The sequence below is a fragment of the Cyprinodon tularosa genome, unplaced genomic scaffold, assembly GCF_016077235.1.
Source record: "Cyprinodon tularosa strain WSP-4 unplaced genomic scaffold, ASM1607723v1 ctg965, whole genome shotgun sequence".
Taxonomy (NCBI): Eukaryota; Metazoa; Chordata; class Actinopteri; order Cyprinodontiformes; family Cyprinodontidae; genus Cyprinodon; species Cyprinodon tularosa.
In genome coordinates, this window is record NW_024039746.1 from 69,300 (window position 1) to 91,051 (window position 21,752).

Here is a 21,752-nt window from a genome sequence, read left to right on the forward strand (position 1 = left end):
AAAAGTAAAAATCAGTTCACTTTTTTTTTCTTTTTCAGTGGCCCTAATCCTCTTCCGTGTGCATGTGTATCGGTAAAAATGTAAAATAAATACCTTAAAATGCTCAAACCTTCTGCAAAAGGTAAACTGCACTATAAATGTGTAATTGAAGTAAAGTAAAGAAGTAGTTGTAGCACTTCTGGTTGATGACTGTTGTATTTTGCAGCCCTTTTTTCTTGATGAGCTGATTTATGAATGCATTAAAAAGTCCTCACTGTATATGAGCTGATTATTAAGTGAAGAATTTACGTCTGTCGTCACTTTGATCAAGGGTTACCATGTAGAAGCTGTGGGAATCTTGCCCTGACGCTGTAAGGCTTCTTGTCAGGGATCTTTGCCCATGTTGTCAGAGATACCAGCTCTGAATAGAGACTCTAATTTAGACCGAGCGGGTTTAGATGGATAGCCGCTGCACACGGCACAAAGATCATGTTGCATTAAAACAAATCTCTAAAATAAATATTTTTGAAATGGCAGCTCCTTAATAGCACTCTGCAAAATCAAGAACCTCAGTTTAAGTGTTTATTTAATTGGTTTGGTTTCTTAAACTGCATAAAGAACATTTAGTGGGTAGGAATGAACCAGTTCACCATATAAATATGAAACAACATAGAGGCCTGTTTCTCTTAGTCAATCTTTAATATGATAAAGACGAGAGAACACACCATTAAAGTGCTTTACAGGTCAGGAAATCTGTGTTCACTGTAGAGCTGATACAATTAATCAGATTAATCGCGCTTAAGCAATTATTGAAATAATCATAAACTACTTTGATAATCGATTAATCATTAACTGGAGTGTAGAGACTGTAAAACATGCCTTTAGCTGATAGAAGTTTTAGTTTCACCTGGTTTAATGTAGCAAAAACTCTTCTTTAAGGAACCTTTGGCTATCGGATTTTTAATCAGTTAATTTAAGAAATAATTGACAGATTAATCGATTTGCCAAATAATCTTTAGTTGCAGCCCTAGTTCACAGTAGATGCGACTCATGTACGGTAGAGGATCCAGGCTGCTGTGGGTCTGGAAACCTCGTTAGAGTTACAGATCAGTTTGATACAGGAAGAAGGAAAAGGCACTAACTCCTAGAAACTTGCTGTTTTCCAGGCGGGTGTACAGAGACAAGCTGAAGTTCTGGACCCACTGTGTCCTCGTGACTCTGGTCGTCTTCACCGTTATGTCCTTCTTCGCTGAGCAGGTCAGTTCCCACCTCGGACCGCCCCCTCACATTCAAATAAAAACACGCGCCTTTCCTTCTCCGCATCTTTATTTCCATGATTCATGCTTGTGCTATGATTCAGACCTTCTGTTCAAAACTTTACTCTGAGCTCAAATGTCAGGGCGGAATGATCAGCGGAGGCCAGGACCTGACTTGACAGAAATCAAAGACCCGCGGCCATCCTCTGTGAAAGGCGAGACCCAAAACGCCTTTGTAGATCTGGAATGGTCTGCACTTTGATTTATTTTAGGCGTCTTTGTTGCCGAGATGGTTGGATGTTTAGGATGAGCAAAGTCTTACGGCTGTTTTCCAGTTAAGGGCAGGAAACCTAATAAAGGAAATTCAAGCAGCCTTTGAGACCCTCTGCTCTAATCCAGAGGTTTTTAGTTTCTCCTCAGCGAACCTAAGAAAAGGTTACTTGTTAAAATGACCTCAGGAAAATCTGTCCCATCATCCCACTGGGACCAGTGCTCCCACTGAGGAATGTGTTAAACTAGATCAGAGTATCCATCATGGGACCGCTAATGACCCTTTGGCAGCAGACAAGTCTGGTTTTCTTGCCGTCTTGGAAAAGGTACAGTTATGAGAAGATGACCAAAGGATGCCTTGCTCATTAGAGATTACTTCAGGCTCTAAATGTAGTCTCTCCTTCTATCTATCCTTCCTTATTTCCTACTTTGCTTGTGTCCTACGTCCCTTAATTCATTCCCTCATCCTTCTCTTTATCTTTGTTTTTCCTTCATTATATCCTACCATATTTTCCTGTTCATCCTTTCATTCTCTCCCATCCTTATGGCTTTTTTCCCTCTCTTCCTTCAGACCTTCGTCTCCTTCCATCCTTCCTTCTTTTCTTTTAACCCTTCAAAGCCTGATCCAAGAATAAAACAAAACAGAAAATTACTTTATTTTGGTTTGAAGTCCTTATTTGGCCTTTTAACAAAATATGTAAAAAGGAAAAAACAGAAATACATTTTTGATATTAATAATTTATTACTATGCGATAAGTCAAGATTATTTTTTGTGTAGTCATATCTGATTGTGTACAATAGGATTTTGAGCAAAGTTTTTACCATTAAATTATGCAAAAGGTGTCAGATGCAAAACATTTCAGAAATCGTTTGTATCAAATACGATACATTTGGCATTATAGGGTTAAAACCTACCTCTACCTACCTTCCTCATGTCTTTGCTTCTTTTGTTCTTCCTGGAGGCTTTTCCATCTATCCTACCTCCTTTTCTCCTGTCTTCCTGTCTCCCTTTCCCATGCCCTTTCTTTCCCATCATGTCCTCCTTCCCTTCATGCATTTCCTTCACCCGTTGTCTCATCACTGTATTTTTCCATTTGTTCACCTGTCTTCCATGACTCCCTCTTTCCTTGTTTCCTTGTGTCCTTCCTTCCTTTCCACCTTGGGTCCAGCTTCCTTCCTTTCCTCCAGCAGATTATAAACTTAAAGGGGAACAACATGTTTTTTTTTACATTGGGCCCTTGATTTTACGTTATTACATCATGTTCTACTCACCCATATTAGTCTTGTGTCATTTGGAGCCGTTCAGAATATTCTCGGTTTTGTAATCCAAGTAACATCTTCCAACGACTTGAAGGCACAAACTAAACTGTTCATAATTTATTCTTTATAGTACGCCAGCATTCATGACATGTAGGCGATTCCCTGTCCCCCAGACATTTTTGGTTATATTTTTTATATTTATTTTTTTTTTAAACAAAGTGGAGTGTGTATGACGTCATCCGCGTGTTCCGGCTACTATTCATTCATCCTGTCCGCTGAACTGCTGCTAGTTTTACTCACATCCCTGAAAGATGTCTAGTGCTACTACCACAGATGATCTCGCTCTCAAAACGCAATTAAACGATTCAGATTAGCTAGAATGAATAGAAGGGGTAGAGCGTAGCCGCCTGTTGCCCGAGCTGCCTGTCACAACTCCAGTCTGGCGCGCGGATGACGTCATACACGCAAAATATAAATATAAAAAAATATAACCGCGGATGTCTGGGGGACAGTGATTCGCCTACATGTTATGAATGCTGGCGTACCATAAAGAATAAATTATGAACTGTTTAGTTTGTGCCTTCTACGCGTTGCCCATAGGAATACGTTACTTAGATATAACCTAACGGAATATCTTCAGAACAGCTCCAAATGATACAAAACTCATATGGGTGAGTAGAACATGATGTAATAATGTAAAATCAAGGGCCCAATGTAAAAAAAAAATAATAATAATAATAAAAAAAAAAATGGTGTTCCCCTTTAAAGCCCACCTGCTGTCTGTCAGTTAGTAGAACACTGACATTGCAGCATCAAAGTTCTGGGTTCAAATCCTATTCTCAGGTCGATACCGATCGTCTTAGGGGGCAAATGTTTGCAGCCAATATTGCCTCTCTTCCTCCATTTAAATGATTAAAAATGACACAAGGATAAAAAAAGTCATGCATGTCTGAATGTCAACTAAAAATGTATAAACACATTATGCATGCTCTGCATGTGATCTCAATGCTCGCTGCTGAATAACTACAGAATCAGTTGTCCTGTTTGTGTCTGTTTATTTTGTTTGAATTAGTGGGTGTAATTAACAGAAGAATATTTGTGTTTTTTTTCTGTTTAATATTTTATAAAGACAATGAAAAAATGTCTTAAATGATGAAGTCTAGCATTTCCCTATGAAGAGTCATCTGTTTTGTTAATCTGGGTTAGCCTGTAATTTAAACCTTTTTTTCTTAAATGCCATAAAAACACCTTGAAATCTTTTTAAATTGTTGATAACTTTAAAAAGAAAACTTAAAGCATAACACAAGTGTTAAGATTAAACTAAATGTTTAATCTAAATGACATTTTCTGCAGTAGTTTTACATTCAGGTTCGTTCGGAGTGTTTATTTTAGAAAATCAACCCTACTGCAAAAATAACATCTAAACTATAGTGAAACACGGTGGAAGTTGTTTAAGATGTGGTTCTGGCTGCCTTTACCTGTGAACGTTTCACTAAATAAATCAGCTTTAAATGTCAGTTTAAATAACAGTTGAAAGGAAATATGTCTGTGTCTCTATTTTAGTGACTTTAGATTTTTTTATATTTCCATACTTTGATTTACACCCAGTAATTATTTTTGCCCTTTTTGAATTTCTTCTCACTCTTCCTCCTGCCTCAGCTAATCCAGCTGAAGCGAAAACTGTTCCCCAGACGCAAAGTCAATAAGGACAGCAACCCAGAGCGAGTATAAAAGAGGAAAAACTGTCTTTTCTGGAAGTCGTCCTTCAATCCTTCTCTCTTCCTCCTCTGGAGAGGACAAGAATGGACCCAGACATGGACATAATCAGTCTGGACTGCACAGTTTAGACATCTGGAGACTTGAATGATGGACGTGCAGAAAGTTACTACAGCCAGAAGAAAATAATCAATTAAAGAAAAGTGCTGGAAATTGAATTTTCCTTCACTAAGGGATTAGAAGAGGAAAAACACTCCTGGCATCACATCGACCCTGAAGAATGTACTGTTAGGTTGTGTTATAATAAGACACTCAGAGCGCATCTGTATTTTATAACGGTACGAACTTCTTAAATGTTTGTTGTATTTTTTTTTTTTGTAAGTTAATTATATTTTTGTGTTTAAAAAGATGTCAGCTTTCCTGCCAGGAACGGGAAAGGAAAATCTTACATGTTGAAAGAAAGAACTGGTTTTACAGAGTTTAAGGAGAGATGTTAAACGTTCCTTTTGTCGTCTTGAAAAAAAAAAACGAAGTGCCTTTGTTGCTTATTTCTGCCAGAGTTGAACATTTTTTGGGACTCACCAGACCATATGGATACTGTGTGCGGTCGTAATGTGTGAAAACTCCACAGCTTCACAGGCTCCTGCAGGTGTGTCTCTGTGGGACTCTGCAGGCTCGCTGCTGTCTGACATTCAGACCCCCTCAGCATGTTTCTAACTTATTCTTGCTGTTATTGTGACTCATCTGTCGGTTGGTAATGTCTTCTAAGTCGTTCAGCATCTGTTCCAACTCTCTGATGGTTCATTTGAGCAGCAGTCTGGATTACAGAACCTGTAACATGCAGATTGTCTCAGTTTCCTGACTAACCTCTGAAACGTAATTCATCCCCAAACCTTCACCATACTCCCACCTCCATGCTTCACAGCTCATTTGGGGTGACTTGTGAATTTGGAATGCTTTTTGATTTATGCCAAGTATTTCCCTCTCTTCCAGGGACCAATTTCCTCAGTGTTACTCATTTCCCCAAAGTATTTTTTCCCCCTAAAGGTTGAAAAGCTAAATGTATCATGGTTTTATCAAATTCTCCATAGGTTCAAAGCCTGAAGGTTTATTTTTCATCCGGTTTTTTAGACTCTTAAGAACAATATTGGGGAACAGGACTGCTCCTCCCCTTCAGTCAGTGTTTTGTCAACTTTAAATAAATTTTTATCAGTTCAGTCATCGTAATGTTTCATTTGGGCCTTCTTTAAAAAAACCTACATCAATCTTATAAATTATATTTCTTGAAATATTTTAAATAAGAGTTTTTAATAAAACAAAAGATTTTAATTCTTGGAGTTTTTAGGATATTTGATCAAATTCATTCAATCATCGTTAGCATAAATGTTACATACATTTGGTATATTTTATTTTCTATGGCAACAGGGGTTTATTTTTTTTCTTTAATTAAATCTTTATTAAAATATAAGTCGTGATTTACACATTAAGCCGACTGATTTTAGATTGAACTAAATTACAGGTTAACGTTATTTTTCTGGGCTCAAATAGGCACAACTGCTACCATTAATGTTTGGCTAAAGTAACATTACACCATTATTCTGGATATTTATCAGCTCTTATGAGAAATGGAGAAGTTAATTTAAATAGTTTGGTTCTGCAGCTCAGACGTTTCTTTGAAATTTGTCCATAAACCTTCCATTACAGCTGATTCCAGAGGCTTCTAGATGTTCTGTCTTTAGATTTAGAATCAACTTTATTTATCCCTTCGGATTACTCATTCAGGGACATTTCCAGTACTTTATATAGAGTGCAAAGAGTTAAAGCAAGATGCAATTAAAAATACAACAGACAATCTAAAACTACTACATATAGTACAAAAAAAAAAGCATAAAATACTTTAGTTTCAACCATCTACCTGCTGTGAAGTTAAGCTTTATTTCTTCAGCTGCTTTGTATAATGCACTAGTACCACACAACGAACCCTTGGCATGAAGCTGCCTCCTCCGTGCTCATCTCTTCCTTATATCCATCCATTTTCACTCTCTTAGTCCTTGTCAGGGTTGCAGTGGGGCCAGCGCGTATCTCCGGAAGTCCACCCTGGAAAGGTCGCGGTCGGTCACAGGGCAACACAGGGACAGACAGCCATGCACACACACACACATTTACACCAAGGACAGTTTAGAGAAGCCAATTAACCTAACAGACGTATTTTTGGACGGTGGGATGCAGCTTTAGTGTCTCGAGAGAACCCACACATGCACAGGGAGAACATGCAGACTCCATGTAGAAAGACTGGGCCGGGATTCGAACCCAGAACCTTCTTGCTGCAAGGCAACAGTGCTACCCACTGGGGCACCATGCTATTCATTACATACTATTCCTCAATTTGGCAACAAATCAATACGTATTAACCATTTTCATTTTAAACTAGATGGGATTTTTTATTTTATGCAATTCTGATCCAAATGCCTTCCATTTATTAGAGGTGACCGTCCCAAATACAGTAACAAATGACCTAGTGGCTTAATAGTAGACTGTTTTTTGGCAAGTGTGTGCATGCATTTAGGACAAAATCTCTAAATATAACTCTGTGGATTAGAGAAACTTTGCTAACTTTTGCACTAAGATTTGTAAGAAAGGTTAAATACATAATAAGCAGCTCGGTACCCCATTGACTTGTAGACAAACCCTGCAGGTCTAGACTTGAAAGAATTAACTTTGAGTTGTAAATGAATAGAAAATCAGCCAAACTACCCATGCTAAACTCTGCATAAAAATGACACATGAAGGAAACCAATAAGAATATAACCCGTGACAGAACAAGAGCTTTTAGTGCGGTAATTCCCCACCATGGACAGCACCAGTAAACACGATGAAAAATATGATCTTTATTACAATCTTTTCATTCACATCTGTTATTAGAAATGCCTAACTGCATTACTGAACGGTACAATGAGGCGATTGGAATCAAATCACGTTAATGCATAGTTCAAACATTCATCTGGAAATCACGCAAAATAGTGTTAATACCACGTTTCTTTTTAGTGGCCTGCAATAGTGTAAAAGCCCAATGTGAGATGAACTTTTTTTTCAAACTAAAATCCGTTTCTGGAAATTTCCCTTCTGATCCCAGCCTACCTAAATTATGTGTCAAAGTACAATATTTCATGTTCACTTTACCAAACAAATCACACCAAAATGAAATTCACTCATGTGGGTGAACAGTTTAGAATAAAACCCTTAAAATGTTCCAGTAGACCTGTAACTATTGCTGTACCTGATAAACCTTAGTGGAAAAACAAAACATCTGAGAAGAAAAAAACACAAAAATCTGCTTTAAATACTAACAAGTAAAATAATTACAAACAAAAGTATTTAAGGCGTATTCAGTTGACTTCTGTACAATCATACATAATTAGCCCTTTAGGGAGAAGAAATGAGAAAGCAGAACAAGTCTGGTGTTGACGCTTCACAAATCGACAGCACTCTAAGTACGGATGTTTCAAGAATGACTAATGAAAAAGTTAATTCCCTTTAAATAAGAGTGAAGTCTGTAGAACAACCTAGAAGACCTGTCGTCATTTTCAGCATCAACACGTGACTCTTACCCCTTCACAAACTCCTTGACAACCACCACCTTTATATTGGAAACCTAATTAGATTTTGTTGGAAATTTTAAGTATTCCCAATAAAATCCCTGATTTTTGTCACTTTGAGACACTAAATAAATACAATTACAATGGGTTGCATTTAGGGGAAAAAAAATAAATCACTTAAATTTATCTAATCCGTGGAGAATAAAAAAAAAAATTTCAAATAATTATTTGATAAGATTAAAAACATTTGGTATTTTGGTTGAGAAAAAATGAACATGCACCATTTTCACTTAAAATGTGATTGGTTTCAGCAGTTAAGAGTTTAAAACAACTTATTTCCACTCAATTCTCCGTTGAACAGCTTTTTAAGCGATTTTTTTTTCCTTTTTTTGGTTTAAAATGTTGGGTTGGTTTGTTCTTTTTTTCATTATGAGTGAGGCAGTTTTTAATTAGAGGTGGTTACTTTGTCAAGGCTGCAGTGGCTCGGGGTCAAGGGTCTTTCCTCGTGTTGGACGTCTGCTTTCAGAAGCGGAGCGAGATCTGCGTCTCCCTCCGCCTCCTCCCGCCGGGCAAGCCGTCAGTCCTGGTGGGCGTTGCCCTGCGGTGTGATGCTGAAGACTCGGATGCGCAGGTGGGAGGCGATCTGGAGGCACACACCTGTGCAGTACCGCATCAGATCCAGAAAAGAAATGACCTTAGGAAAAAAAAAAAAAGAGTTAGGATTAGGGGCCGCTGTGGAGACGGGAGGAAGCGTGTTTGTGCATTATAGAGAAATGTCCTGGGTCGTGAGTATCGAGGAAACAGGAAGTGATTCTGCTCGGATGGAAGAAGGAAATAGTGAAAATGAAGACGTTTGGAAGAGAGCAGAGATCAATTGAAGGGGAATTCAGTTAAGAACAGTCAAGAAATTAACAATCTAGAAGTTTCACAGGAAAACAAAATGATTACAAAGTCATATTCTAACTAGTTAATCAGGGAGTCTTTTGCAAATTGGAATCCAGATCAGTTAACAAAATCAATAAACTTGTAGGAGAAGTCCGAAGTGCCAGAATACTGTAGACTTGTTAATAAACTGCAGAGAGAGCCTCAGCAAGGCAAAGCCATGCGATTTAACAAGATTGAGGGGAAAGAGTTCAGTGCAACATGGTGGAGAACAAAAGGATTTGCAGAAGAGTCATTGGAGGAGTGCCTCTAAAATAACTGATAAACAGATTCTAGAAAATATGTGTGCAAAAGTAAAAGAGGTGTTATTCAAATTTGAGGAGCAATTACCCAGTAAGGTTTTTATTGGTTATATGAGCTACAATGTCAAAATGTACAATCCTCTACCTCCGAGATGCTTCAAATGCCAAAAATTTGGACATATAGCAGCAGTATGTAAGGACAAACAACGATGGGGAAGGTAAAGATTAAATGCTGCAACTGTGTTGGAGAACATACTGCTGCGTATTGAGGTTGTGAAGTGAGCAAAAGATCTGAAGAGATGAGAAAAGTGAAATGACAAGTTCAACATCTCTGGAGCGGTGTCCAAAAATTGCAGAAGATTCATTATTTGTAAAAAAGAAAGATTTTGTTCTTTTCATGGTAGAAGTGACCAGTTGTAGTGCTCAGATGACAAAGAAAACTGAAAAATAATCAAAATAATAGCGAAAGCTGGAGAAAAGTTCCTTGAAGTGAAAGATTTAAACTGGGAAATGGTTGAAAGCATGATGGGAAAACGAGTAGGACCATGAGAAACTGGAAGAGTGATGATAACTTAAAGATGTATGAGAAATTTTGAGGGCAAATTTGATTATTTATTATGTCGGGTTAAATTAAACAGTTCAAAAAAAATATTATTCATTAATTAAATTTTTTTTGCTGGGGTGAGTCTTCCTGTTTCCTCGTTTTACTCCTTATCAGTTGGTGGCGGTAATGCACTTTAACTAGTTTGCCAACCACCATAAAACCTTACAAGAAGAAGAGGAGTTAGGACTAGTAGCTAAATGCTTACATGGCTTCCAGCTAACTTTGCTATTAGCTCAGATTTCTGTCTTCTCAAACCCCTAGGTGTTTGTAAAAGATGGCTGTTCGAAAAGAAGCTCGTTCTGGTAAAGATACCCTTCTGTTGAAAGGTAAGTGTTAATCCCAACTGTCACCACGTGCTTGCCAAGTATAATTGAAAGAGCCCATAGCTTGTTTTTGAACTGCTAGCTTAAGTAGCTCTTAGCTACATGCATTAGCTGTTAAATTAAATCTGACTTAGTCTACATTTACTTCTGACCAGCTGTTTGAACCTAAATAGTTCTTAGTTTTAATAGCTAAAATCTTTAACCTAGCTATTATGTTAAGAAAAAGGACCTCCTCACTGGATTCTGATTAGCTGTTCATGGCTAAAGGTAGTTGCTAGCCAAGCTAGGTACTATTTAAATAGCTTTTAGCTTAAAAGTCGTAGGGAAGCGGCTGTTCCAACCGTTGCATTTCCAAATTCTCCCCAATGGTGCCGACTTTACACAAGTGGATAAAGTGAATCTGATTGGTCGATTATCAAGAGGGCGGGATTGTTGTGTCAGAGGGTTCGCAAGCGCGTTTGGTTGTGGCCGGTGTCTCGGAAGCATCTTGCTAACCAGTTAGCAACTTAGTGCTAGTAGGTTCCCAATGGGAAATTAAATTGGGACCAAGTAGGAGTAAATTGGTGACTTAGAAACGACACTGTCAAGTAACGCTATGGACAGAGGAAACATGCAAGAGGACGAGAGTTTTGTGTCAGAGGTCGTGGATTAGACTCCTCCGTCATCCATTTTTTATTTAGAGGAGGAAATCGGGGATGAAGATGATGTGGAAGAGGACGCCAGAAGCTTGGTTTGGTGTAGAAGGCTTACAGCCGTACATGTTTGAGCCCTTGCCTTGTAACGCTGCCAGTTCTGTTAGCTCTACGCCTGCCGAAGACACAGACGTCCATTCCCGACAGAAGAAATTTGATTGACACATGACCTTGGCTATATGATTGGCCGAATTTAAGGTGTACAAGCTGACTTATATCTAACTGGCCTACATAAGAAAACGAAAAAACCCAGAGGATTTCAGGACAGGATTCTTTTAAAAATAGAAATGTTCTGACTTTTGAGTACGTTTATATACAATTTTAAGCCAGAATGAATTGACATTTAAATATGATTTCCCTTCTGCTTTAGCTAACAAATTTGGAGCCTGTCACTACCTGATCCGTCCTGCGCATGCACAGACAGAACAACTTTCGGGTAGGCAATACTTCATTTTTTGTCTTTTTCTTGCAGGGGGGTTCCTTCTGAATATTTTTTTGCATTTGCGTAAACATTGATTGTTCTAAAAACAAAACAAAAAGCAATACACTTTGAAATAGCCTTTTTTAACATTACTGACTGCTCTGAGCATGTCCGATGATGTCACGCAATACAATGGAGAATCTAAAAGGGCTATTTCTTCCAGAAAAGTCTTAAGTATTTTCTATACAATATATTTTAGCATTCTTTAATGTTTAAGTGTATAAATAAGTATTTTCAGTACCATTCTGTCGTTTTTCAGGATCTTTCCGGATCTTGTTATTCTGTTCACGCATGCGCAGGACGCATCATGCTTTCAGGACAGATCGGGAAGTGACAGAGCGCTTAGCTGGTTTCTGAGTAGTAGTTTTTTTTATTACAGATAAGCTATATCTTCATGCTAGCTGGGTTACAGATAGCTTAAATAGTAAATCCAAATTTTTTTCAACCGTTTTGCCTTTTATGTTGCAGAGAATTGTTTGACTATTTTCAACAAATTTGAAACATAGAATACTGTGGTCTAATCCTCTTAAAATATGTAGCGGTTGCCGCCTTACTCGTTTTTTCAGTACTAACCATAGCGATCCAGAGGACAATGTGTTCGTCAATGAAGCTGTTAAAGTACTGGTTGAGGAAGAGGAGGCCAGGTCCGATGAAGGCTGTGTCTGGAAGATGTAATTCGCTCCTGGTCATGTGCGCTATCTACACATGAGATAAAATAACATTTTAGAAATAAAATAGGGATCTAATAACAGCTTTTGCTTTTTTATGTCGATCTCAAAGCATCAGGCTTACCACTAGCTTGTTGGAGATCTTGGAGATGACCATGCCGAAGGTTAGCAGGTACAGACAGGGGTGGTGTTCAAACAGATGGCTGGAGGACTTCTTGAAAATGATAAAGGCCAGCGTGAGGACTAGGCCGATGTGAAGACCAGGAGTTAAGACGCTGGTGTCCTAAAAAGAGATAGGTTATTAGCATCAATACAGAATATATAAATGCACATGTAGGACACCACTTACAGCCACAGTAGAGCCGTTCTTTCCAACTCCTCCATTCAGAATCACATAGAAGTAGTTGTAGCAGGAGTACAAGGCGCCGCCGATGATGCCCAAGATGGGAAAAACGTTCAGCTGCACTCCTATAACAGGCAACTATAGAAACGCAGAAGGATGGAATCAATCGGATGAAAAACGTTCCCTTAAACGCGAGCTGCAGCATGCTGAGCGTGATGGCAGCACAAAGCAAAGAAAAAGGAAAAGAACAAAAACAAAAATGCAGGTGACATCATCAGCTTTTTGAGCCAGATCATGTCCGACAGATGACCTGCTGGCACGGCGTTTCCTACCTATATTTACCTTCGCACTTCTCTCAAGTGATGTAAAGTCAAGCCTCCAAAGGCAGCAAAGAGTGAAAGTAAAACACAAATTCTATTTAAAAGCTAGAAAAAAAACTAAAACTAGAAAGGCATGAACTGTTCTTGACTCAGGTGACATGAAAACATCCCTGCGTGCCTATAATGTTTTTGCATGTGAGAAAAAAAAAAGTGAAGTTTTCAATTACCATAGTTTCCCAAAGGCTCACGCCCCCAAAAGCAGACATCAGGTACATGATTATGATGGCAATCTGCACCTCTGTGACATCGACTCTGTGAAGAGAAGAGAGGGGGAAGTTTTTGTTAGCAAAAAGCATTATTTTTTTATGCTTTCCTGTAACATGCATGATCTTTTTGCTAAAAATCTTTTAAATCTTAAGGGTATAGTGGAGGATTTTCTCGAATTTTTGAAAAGACCCGCCTACTCCACTTTAAAAAAAAGGAAATGCACATGCGAAACCCTTTACCAGCTCCCAAGAGTGATTGCCTTTTAGATGCATACGATAGAATGCATGAGCCCATTTCCCCTCGTGCACGCTCTGTTTAAAAGTTGCTGTTTGCATTGCTCATACAATCTTACTTTCCAAAAGAAGATTTGCTTTTTTTCCACTATTGCCCAACGCCAAACCAGTCCCTAATAGGGGTGCAAATAATAATCGTTTTGTATCGATGCATCGATCCAACAGCCGACGATCCGATGCATCGATACGCAAGAGTATCGATTCATGTTTTTTTTTCCTCCGGTCTATTTTTATCCATTTGCTCCTGGGCGTAATTCTCCTCCCGTGCTGCGGTGGCGCTAAACCTATTTTGCCCTCCTACCGCGCTTCCTGGTTATACTCTTACAGCATTGTGTTGCAGTGAGCTTGACGCAGACATTTTTTATTTATGCTCAATATTGAAGCGTTGTCTGAGCTACACACTGTGGGTCTAGATACGGCCGAGGCGGGTGAGGAAGTGGGGGCGAGTTTAGTCCGACGACGGAGGGACATGAGGGCCAAAAAGAGCGGAGATCCAGGTGGAAAAAGAGTCCCAGCGTTCTCGCGCACCTCGCTCTTCTAGCGGGTCAAACTTCACAAGTTGTTTTCCACAATTTCGGTCATAAGAACAAAACAAACCGGCCTCCTGTCTGCGGTCAGCTACAATTTGGGAGAGGTGCAGTGGAGCGTCTGTGGAGGGGGCGGGACGTCTGGAGCCGAGGTATTGCATTGCACTCATTGCACTGATTTTGTGCAGTATTTTCTGATGCAAGGCCTTTTAGAATCTATAACACAGGGGTATTTTTATTATTTTTCAGTGATTGAGGTTTTAATAGGAACAGATGGAGTGCAACTTTTCTACTTCTGTTATTTTCTGTAGTTTCTCAAAAAAAAAAAAAAAAAAAGCATAACGATATTACAGCTTTCATTGTGCTCAGGGACCGATTTGGGGTTGGGACTCTATTAGACTCACCACAGGTAAGTGAAAATGGGGACGAGCACGTAGGACGGCCTTACATAAACACATCACCAAATGATTGACAATTAGGAGGACCACTTATTTTGATGATCCACCTGGAAAAAATCCTCCACTATACCTTTAATGAGTTATATTGCAGAATTTCAAATGTATGCATGAACTTCAGTAAGATCCACCTCAAACTTGACTCTGTGGTACAGTGTTATACTTGTAGCAGTGAATGCGTGACTTACAGCCCGAAACGGAGGGTTCCGGACACATAGGTCTGCCAGTGGGCACAGAAGAACATGAACATCCCAATGAAACCACAGAAGAACATCCAGTTTGCGTATCTTCCTATTCCACATGAAATGCAAGTTCCCACTGCAACAAAGACTGAAAGGATAAAAACACAAAGATAAATATTTAATTGAATATGTTCTGTTTCTCTGCTTATTATACTTCAACTAAGAGTGTAAAATCTGTCAGTTTGACTAAAGCACCTGTAGAGACAGCGTCACAGCCGTGGTCGAACAGTTCCCCCAGAGGAGAGCTGCTGTTTGTCCTCCTGGCCTGTTTCCCATCAATGGCATCCAGAGACTGATAAATGAAGAGGCCCACAGCAGACAGGATGAAGGCCCATGATGGAGCCTGAGGTCACAGAGCAGGAGGAAGATGATGTTATTTCAATAATCACCACAACTTATTAAGCTGGGAACACTTCAGGAATTACGATCGGCTCTTTTCTCACCCAAACAAGAAACTTTGGTTCCTTTTTGCTGCTAGCTAACATATTCTGGATATAAACGTTTAAAAAAAAAGTGATTTATAACAACGTTAAGTACACATCTTTATTCATTTATTTCATTGGTGTAATAAATATCTTCTTCGAAACATAAAACCAAAATGCATTTTATTTGAAGGCCGATCAGATTACCTAAATAAAAAAGTTGCTTTAAATAAAGTCACGATTTATTAAATAGATGAAAAGCTATACGTTAATTAATAAAATAATGACGGGCATCTCTTTGGTTAAACAGGCTCTAACATCTAATTGTTTGACCTGCAAAGCAAGTCCACTTCTGACCGATCATCCAGACACCGACTTTAACTGGGTAAGTCTGATATGATGATATAATAAGAGCAAAAAAATATACATCAATTAACATTTACTTCAGGATAATTAATGACATATAAATGACATATTATTTATTGCAGGTCTTCTACTAAAACCATACAGTGCTGGGAAAATAGTTAACAACAGGAAATGAATAAACGGTCTCTGTTGTAACCTCGTCCCAAGGCGTTTCAAACATGATCATGACCTTGAACTGGAGCATAGTTGGAGGGTCTAATATGGCTGACAGAATCTTTAAGTTCGACTCGTATTGTGTTCAGGAATGTGTTGCTCTGTTAGACTTAAAGGTGAAGGTTTTTCCTCCCCTCTTTTACAGCCTTTGTATAAAAGCAGGTGTGCCATGACATTGCAGTCAGGCAAACAGAGGTGTTTACAGAGATTTAAATCAAAGTGATTTAAGTAATAGGAAATATGAGAAATAAAGCTAACTGATTTGGAAAATATGAGGTAAAAGAACCTCCCAGTTAGAGTTTGTCCACCTTAGTGGAGGTGGTAGAACCAGTTCCAGGTCTCTAGAAAATCTAACAGGTTTCACAAACTCAGCTTGAAGTCATTTCAATATGGCAATAATAACTAAATATTACAGAACACATTTCTCCTTCCTTCTTTTTTTTTTATTTCAGATGATCATCAATTCAAATCATCATCGTCAATTAAAAATATTTTTTAGGCTGTTAAAAAAATCAAGCAATGCTTGTATTGAAAAAAAAAAAAAAAGTATAAAATTTCAAAACAACATTTCTGTGGTTTTTTTTTTATTATTTCAGCTTTTTAGGTAAAGCACTTTGGAAGTGAAACTAACCCTGGAGTTTTAGGTCAAAGCTGCAAAATCAGCTTTTTTTGTTTGTTTGTTTTTTTTTTCAAAATATGATGGAGACAGTGTGGAGATAGAAACAGAAAGAACCGATAAAAATCAAGCACTTAAACATATGAAAAACTGCTTGGAATTTTCCTCCACCACTGCTTTACTATTAATGCACTTCCTGTACTTTCCTGAGGCAAAACGTTCAGCATAAGTCAAGTTCAAGGACATCGGTATGTCTGTGTAAAAGATCGGTTTCATAGCGTGCAGCCTTGTTCTTTACAGTTTTTAGCATGAATATAATATAATCTTACATTTCATGTAAGATATTTGTACACTTGATGCTTGTGTCTCCTTTGGTCTCCCTAGTTTGGACATGCTCCTGAAAACTAACAACATCCTTCAGAGTTGCGTAACCTCACTTCTGGGGGATCTTTAACCTTTTTTGACGGCTCTATTGTTGGTCAACCAGTCAGGTGCAACAGCATGAAAAGGTCTGCTAGCATTCTAATTTAATAGTAGGTTAATTTGCATGATGATAACATACGCTGATATTTGTTAGTAGGTTTTGAATCCCAGCATGGTTTCTTTTTGCAATGGGCATGGATTGGGATTAATGTTCTTAATCCCACTTTACCTAGAGGAAGATGAATTGGTAGATTAAAAGGCGGATTATACTTCTGCAACCGCACACATCAAATGTCAATTGCGTCTGGTCGCGAACCAGTTTTGCTGGTATACTAATTTCTAGGGATACACAGCAGTTTCCCGACAAAGCGCTAAGGGGAGCCTATTGGAGAACTTGCGAGAACTTCGGCGGCTGGCCACGAGAACTCCTTCGGCGGCGCCGGCAGGGGTGTTTATTTTCCAAAACACCATGTCGGAAGCATCGTACAAGTGGTTGTACTTCCAAGCTCCTCGATCAACATTTTGTTGTGGTTATCCATTGCTGTTATTACTCCTCGGTTTTAAAAAATGGCACACCCCGACACCGAATTGAGAAGGACAACCACTCAGACAGCCCAAAAGGCAAACCAAGGACGAATCACAGCTGCTTTTTGTCTGCGCACTTCCGCTTGAGGTCTAAACGAGTTTGCGACCGTCCGCCGTGTAGTCAGGAGGACAGATTTGACGGTTGCAGAGGTTATGCTTCAGAAGCATAAATTGGCCTTAACAGTTGTGCTGATCCTCCCCAGCTTTCCAAATTCAGAGGATGGACTGGACAGTCTTCTAAGAGAAGTTTAATGCTTATTATATTATAAAATTACTACTGATTTTATTTAGGGTGGGTAGCACTGCTGCCTTGCAGCAAGAAGGTTCAGGGTTCGATTCCCTGCCCGAGAATTTTCTGCATGGAGTTTCCATGTTCTCCCTGAGCATTCGTGGGTTCTCTCCGGGTACTCCGACTTCCTCCCACAATCCAAAAAAACAAAAACATGACCGAAGGTTAATTGGCTTCTCTAAATTCTCTTTAGGTGTGAGAGTCTGTGAATGGTTGTTTGCACCCCTCGTGACCCCCGCGTGTCCGAAAATGGATTGATTTAGGGATATCACATTAAAACTTTGTCATATTTTTTTTTCACACAGAAAATATAATAAAACAATTAACCGTATTTATTTTTTAATATATACCAGTAAAGCATAAATTTATGAAAGAAATGTTAAAGAGGTACTTTACTTTCTGCAAAGCAGAGCTTTACACTTTATCTGACCCTATCAGCCTGCTGCATGGACTTTGATTCATCAGTTATTTCTCATGCTTAGACCGGTCAAAGGTGCTTTATCTGCTAAACCACACAGTTATATATCGTATCTATGGCTAAATGAACCCATGCACACATTTATCTAGGTGATAGGTCATCTGTGCGCTCAGCTCAGAGCTGAAAACTGCTTATTTCTCCATTTTATTTGGATCTGCACCGTGTTTACATAGCAGTAATGCTAAACTAACTGTGTTTTTTTTTTTTTTATGGTGTCCTGATTATGGTGTTAAATACTGTTTTGTACTAACACTGCATCAAATGGGGGCGGAAAGACAACACGTCAAATTTCTGTCAACTCTCCAAGTACGTGCGACCATTAATCTATTCCGCAAATCAGCCCAGTTCCAGCGTCGGCTCGAAACCAGTTAAAACACCCTGGCGCTGCCCGAAATGACGTTATATAAGCCTAATAATAAGAAAACAATAGAAGCTTGAGATTATCTCTAATTCGGTTTACAGTCTATCTAAAAATCACACGCCTATTTTGGGAATTTCCAAAAGTACACAAGCAATTGCGTTAGCTGTCCCTGCTATTAAAGTAATTCAAATATAAATGTTTCTTAGTTAGAAAAAATAAATGCTTCTTATATGTTAGCCGAATTGGAAAGATAACTTTTCCGATTTGGACAATGCGTTCAATTTGATATTTTAGTGTGTATAAAATATAGAAATATGAGAACTCCTTTGTTTTGGGGCTTTTTATATGGAGTTCTGCTACGTCATTACCAGTGATTGGAACGTTTCTGTGTGGAAACTTCAGCTATGCTCGATTTACTCACCTCCTCCGTTGCCGTGGGACAGAACCACACCAGCACCACCGTGGTCAGGACGTTTACTAAGAGTCCAACAATAGTTAGCGTGTTTGGAGCGACCCATGTCGGTATCTGTTGGACCAGCCAGTTCCAGTAGACTTGGCACGGAGGCTCGAACAGGGAGCGACCCGAGGCGCTGTATTTATGCTCCTCCAGCCGCTTCAGTTGTGCGGCTGACAGCGGCTCCGGCCACAGGCAGTGTGGCATTGTCCCCTGCCTCGTCACTCCTCTACGTACCGTAACAAAAGCCCCGCTTTCCAACAGAAAGTGCCTTGCGAAAAGGTTAAGTTGTTGTTTCTACCGACTCCGAAACGGGAGCAGATCATTTGGCTTTTGTTGCTCGGTGGAAAGCCGAGGCCATTTCTGCAGCGGAACCAAAATCCGCCGACAGCTTTCTGATCGAGGTGGAAGTCTGCAGGAAGCGGAGCGATGACATGACAGAGAACCGGTAAATTTAAACCAACTCTCAGGCGAATTCCTGGGGTTCCAAAAAAAGTTAACTGATTTTTACATTTTATTTCAGTTTAATATGGGGGGAAAGTCAGAATTATGCGGTTAAAGTCAGAATTCTGACTTTTTCCCATATTAAACTGAAATAAAATGTAAAAATCAGCTTTTTTTTCCCCATTGGCCCTAATCCTCCTCTGTAGGTTCCTCAGTGCATTTAATTGGTTAAATTAATTAAGAATGTAATTATTGCAATAGATTTCCAACTGGATGAATTTGATGACTATGATTATAATAAATGCATTATTACATGTTTTAGATATACTAATAGGTCTATTTCAACCTTTTTGTTGAAAAAAAAAAAAACTGTTGAGGGAAAAATATAAATGAGCAAATATATCCCCAGACTAAAGCTGTAATAAATTACATTCTAACAAAAAATAAAAAAAAATATATAAATGCATAACATTAATCTAACTAAAGCATTATTAACTTAAATATCTGTTTTATGGTGCTCTATATAAAACATTACTTTGTAAAAAAAAATAAATAAATTAAGAAGGCAGAGACCCGTCCACAATAGAAGAATACTAATTTAAAAAATCTGCACACTTAAAATTAAGATTCAAAATAAAATGAAAAATAAAGGTTTAGATGTATAAAGTAAAATAAACAAAAAGAATGAAATGAAAGCTATTCATATTTTATTTAAAAGATGTATATTAAAAATGAATTTTATTAAACTGATAAAGAAATAACAACAAATAACACTGATTATAAAAATAATGTATTTTGCAAAATGTATCCAAGTGAAATAACGGAAATTATTATTTAAAAAGTTTATTAAAGAATAATGATTGGAATATTACAAAAATGTCTAAGTATATATTTATACGTAACAACATTTCTTTCAGTATTTGCATTTATTTATTCATTTTTATTCAAATCTTAAATATTACAACGTTCCCCTTAAAATCACTTCTGTTTAACTTGGCAAATTTTGCCTCCTTATTTATTTATTTTTTATTTCCTTAGAATACATTGTCATTCAAATCGGCTGAATTTAAATGGTCAAACATTTTACTCATTATAGTATTAAAACTATTTCATTCACTGAGTTGCAAATAATGCAGCTTTAGAGGAAGCTGGAATCATCTTTCGATTCCAGATACCTCAACAAATAATCTGATGAGGAATGTGACTTCCAGGCAGGTTGCTATATATTACAGAAAGTTGAGTGAATGTAATTGAAATATCAATAAATATCTGGATATTTTGCTTTTGTTTTAACACTAAAAATGCTGTAAAGAAATCTTATCTCCCTTTTGGAAAACAAAAACGTATACAAAAAGACACATTTGAAAGATTTATTGTGGTTCATAATTACAAAGGTAAAGACATGCACATGACTGAACCTCGATCAGTCCACAATAAACACAAAGGTTTAGGTGTCATGCATGTGAGTAAACCTCTACACTTTCTCCCAAAAACAATCAAAAACACCTTCAAGAGAAAAGATCGAAAACAAATTCCTTTTCCAACATTACCCAAGTGGTTCTTAATTTGTTCAGCAGAACTGAGTTCCATTTATATTAACAATAATTTAAACATATCTGTTTCCTTTCTATGTAGCTCCCCAGAGAAAAATAACACTTTCACTGTCAACACCCGAAAAAACCCACATTTAAAAACCTCAGAAAGGAGTTGCTCTTTCTTAGATGTTATTTTTTTCTCACCACAGCATTTTAAAAAATTTGATTCAATTGAAAACACTGTCAGCATGCTTCTGAGGCAATAAAATATTTCAAACAAAAAAGGGTGTAAAAGGAGACGAAATGGTTGTTTTTCTACGGCAACAAGTTTCAAACATGCACACAGCATTCCACACCACAGGGCAGAACTCCCTCCACCGATCCATTCACCCCTCCTGCCGCCATGCTGCCATCAGTGCACTGATCCCCAACAGGTGAGAGAAGAGGGTCACTGATGATCACTGATTTTAAAGCTAAAGCTTCTTATTGCAATGGGTTCAGTTTCATTTGTCTTGCTCAACAATCTTTGACTCGTTCATGTATTTATCAATCAGGTGTAAGGGTACTCCACGCTGCATGAGCTCGTAGAAGGTGTAGCCGCCTTAAGGACAAAAAAAAAAGAGTTACAAGGTTAGTGAAGGTAAAGGGTTTGCTTCATAAAAACCTTAAATAGGCCTCAAAATGAAAAAAAAATTTTAAATCAAGTATCTTTACTTTTGCTACCGTTGATGCTTTAACACTTTCTGTAAAACAAACTTGACTGATATATATTTATATTGGAAGTTCCCAGTATAAGCTGATAAGTATGCATTAGAAATTCTAATATGATGTATTTGATTTAAGAAAGAGGTCAGTTTCATCTGTTTCTCAAAATAGGAAAGAGAACATGTTGGAAAAGGTGGTAGTAACTACAAGTAATCGACCAGGCCTGCCTATGTCTCCTCTCTGAGTGTAGACATAATTAAAATATTTAAGTAGAGTTTTGACAAGAAAAGACTTAATCTTGTTTCTAAGAGATTTCAAAGGATTTTTAAAGCCCCTTTCTGGAGTAAAGAGTGACGCCTTGAAGTCAGAAAGGCTACATAACAGC

The 21,752-nt window shown here is 38.1% G+C and overlaps 3 protein-coding genes across 21 annotated transcripts in view; 1 reads left to right on the forward strand and 2 right to left on the reverse strand.

Moving 5' to 3' along the window:
* The window catches only part of gnptab (N-acetylglucosamine-1-phosphate transferase subunits alpha and beta), a 31,669-nt gene extending 26,660 nt beyond the window's left edge, over positions 1 to 5,009 (forward strand). Inside the window, exons 20-21 of the mRNA XM_038275550.1 lie at positions 1,146 to 1,236; positions 4,425 to 5,009. Coding sequence (XP_038131478.1) covers positions 1,146 to 1,236; positions 4,425 to 4,496 — 163 coding nt within the window. The 3' untranslated portion in view covers positions 4,497 to 5,009. The remainder of the gene's footprint in view (positions 1 to 1,145; positions 1,237 to 4,424) is intronic.
* A 2,340-nt stretch (positions 5,010 to 7,349) lies between these two features.
* chpt1 (choline phosphotransferase 1) lies at positions 7,350 to 19,102 on the reverse strand. Its single transcript, XM_038275551.1, has 8 exons — positions 18,651 to 19,102; positions 14,672 to 14,819; positions 14,423 to 14,564; positions 12,920 to 13,004; positions 12,379 to 12,510; positions 12,154 to 12,312; positions 11,935 to 12,060; positions 7,350 to 8,771 (listed from the first exon to the last, which is right to left on the reverse strand). Exons 1-8 carry the CDS (start codon positions 18,888 to 18,890, stop codon positions 8,655 to 8,657), a joined length of 1,149 nt encoding a protein of 382 aa, XP_038131479.1. The 5' UTR covers positions 18,891 to 19,102; the 3' UTR covers positions 7,350 to 8,654.
* A 1,381-nt stretch (positions 19,103 to 20,483) lies between these two features.
* The window catches only part of mybpc1 (myosin binding protein C1), a 48,054-nt gene continuing 46,785 nt past the window's right edge, over positions 20,484 to 21,752 (reverse strand). For all 19 annotated transcript variants that reach the window (XM_038275545.1, XM_038275543.1, XM_038275547.1 and 16 more), the window contains one exon: positions 20,484 to 21,263. In XM_038275545.1, coding sequence (XP_038131473.1) covers positions 21,166 to 21,263 — 98 coding nt within the window. In that variant the 3' untranslated portion in view covers positions 20,484 to 21,165. The remainder of the gene's footprint in view (positions 21,264 to 21,752) is intronic.

Coding starts and splice junctions, on each gene's coding strand:
- chpt1 (XM_038275551.1), bottom strand. CDS start 18,890: ATGCCACACTGCCTGTGGCCGGAGCCGCTGTCAGCCGCACAACTGAAG. Junction 12,313..12,378: donor AGAACGGCTCTACTGTGGCT/GTAAGTGGTGTC, acceptor ATCTCTTTTTAG/GACACCAGCGTCTTAACTCC. Junction 12,061..12,153: donor AGATCTCCAACAAGCTAGTG/GTAAGCCTGATG, acceptor TCTCATGTGTAG/ATAGCGCACATGACCAGGAG.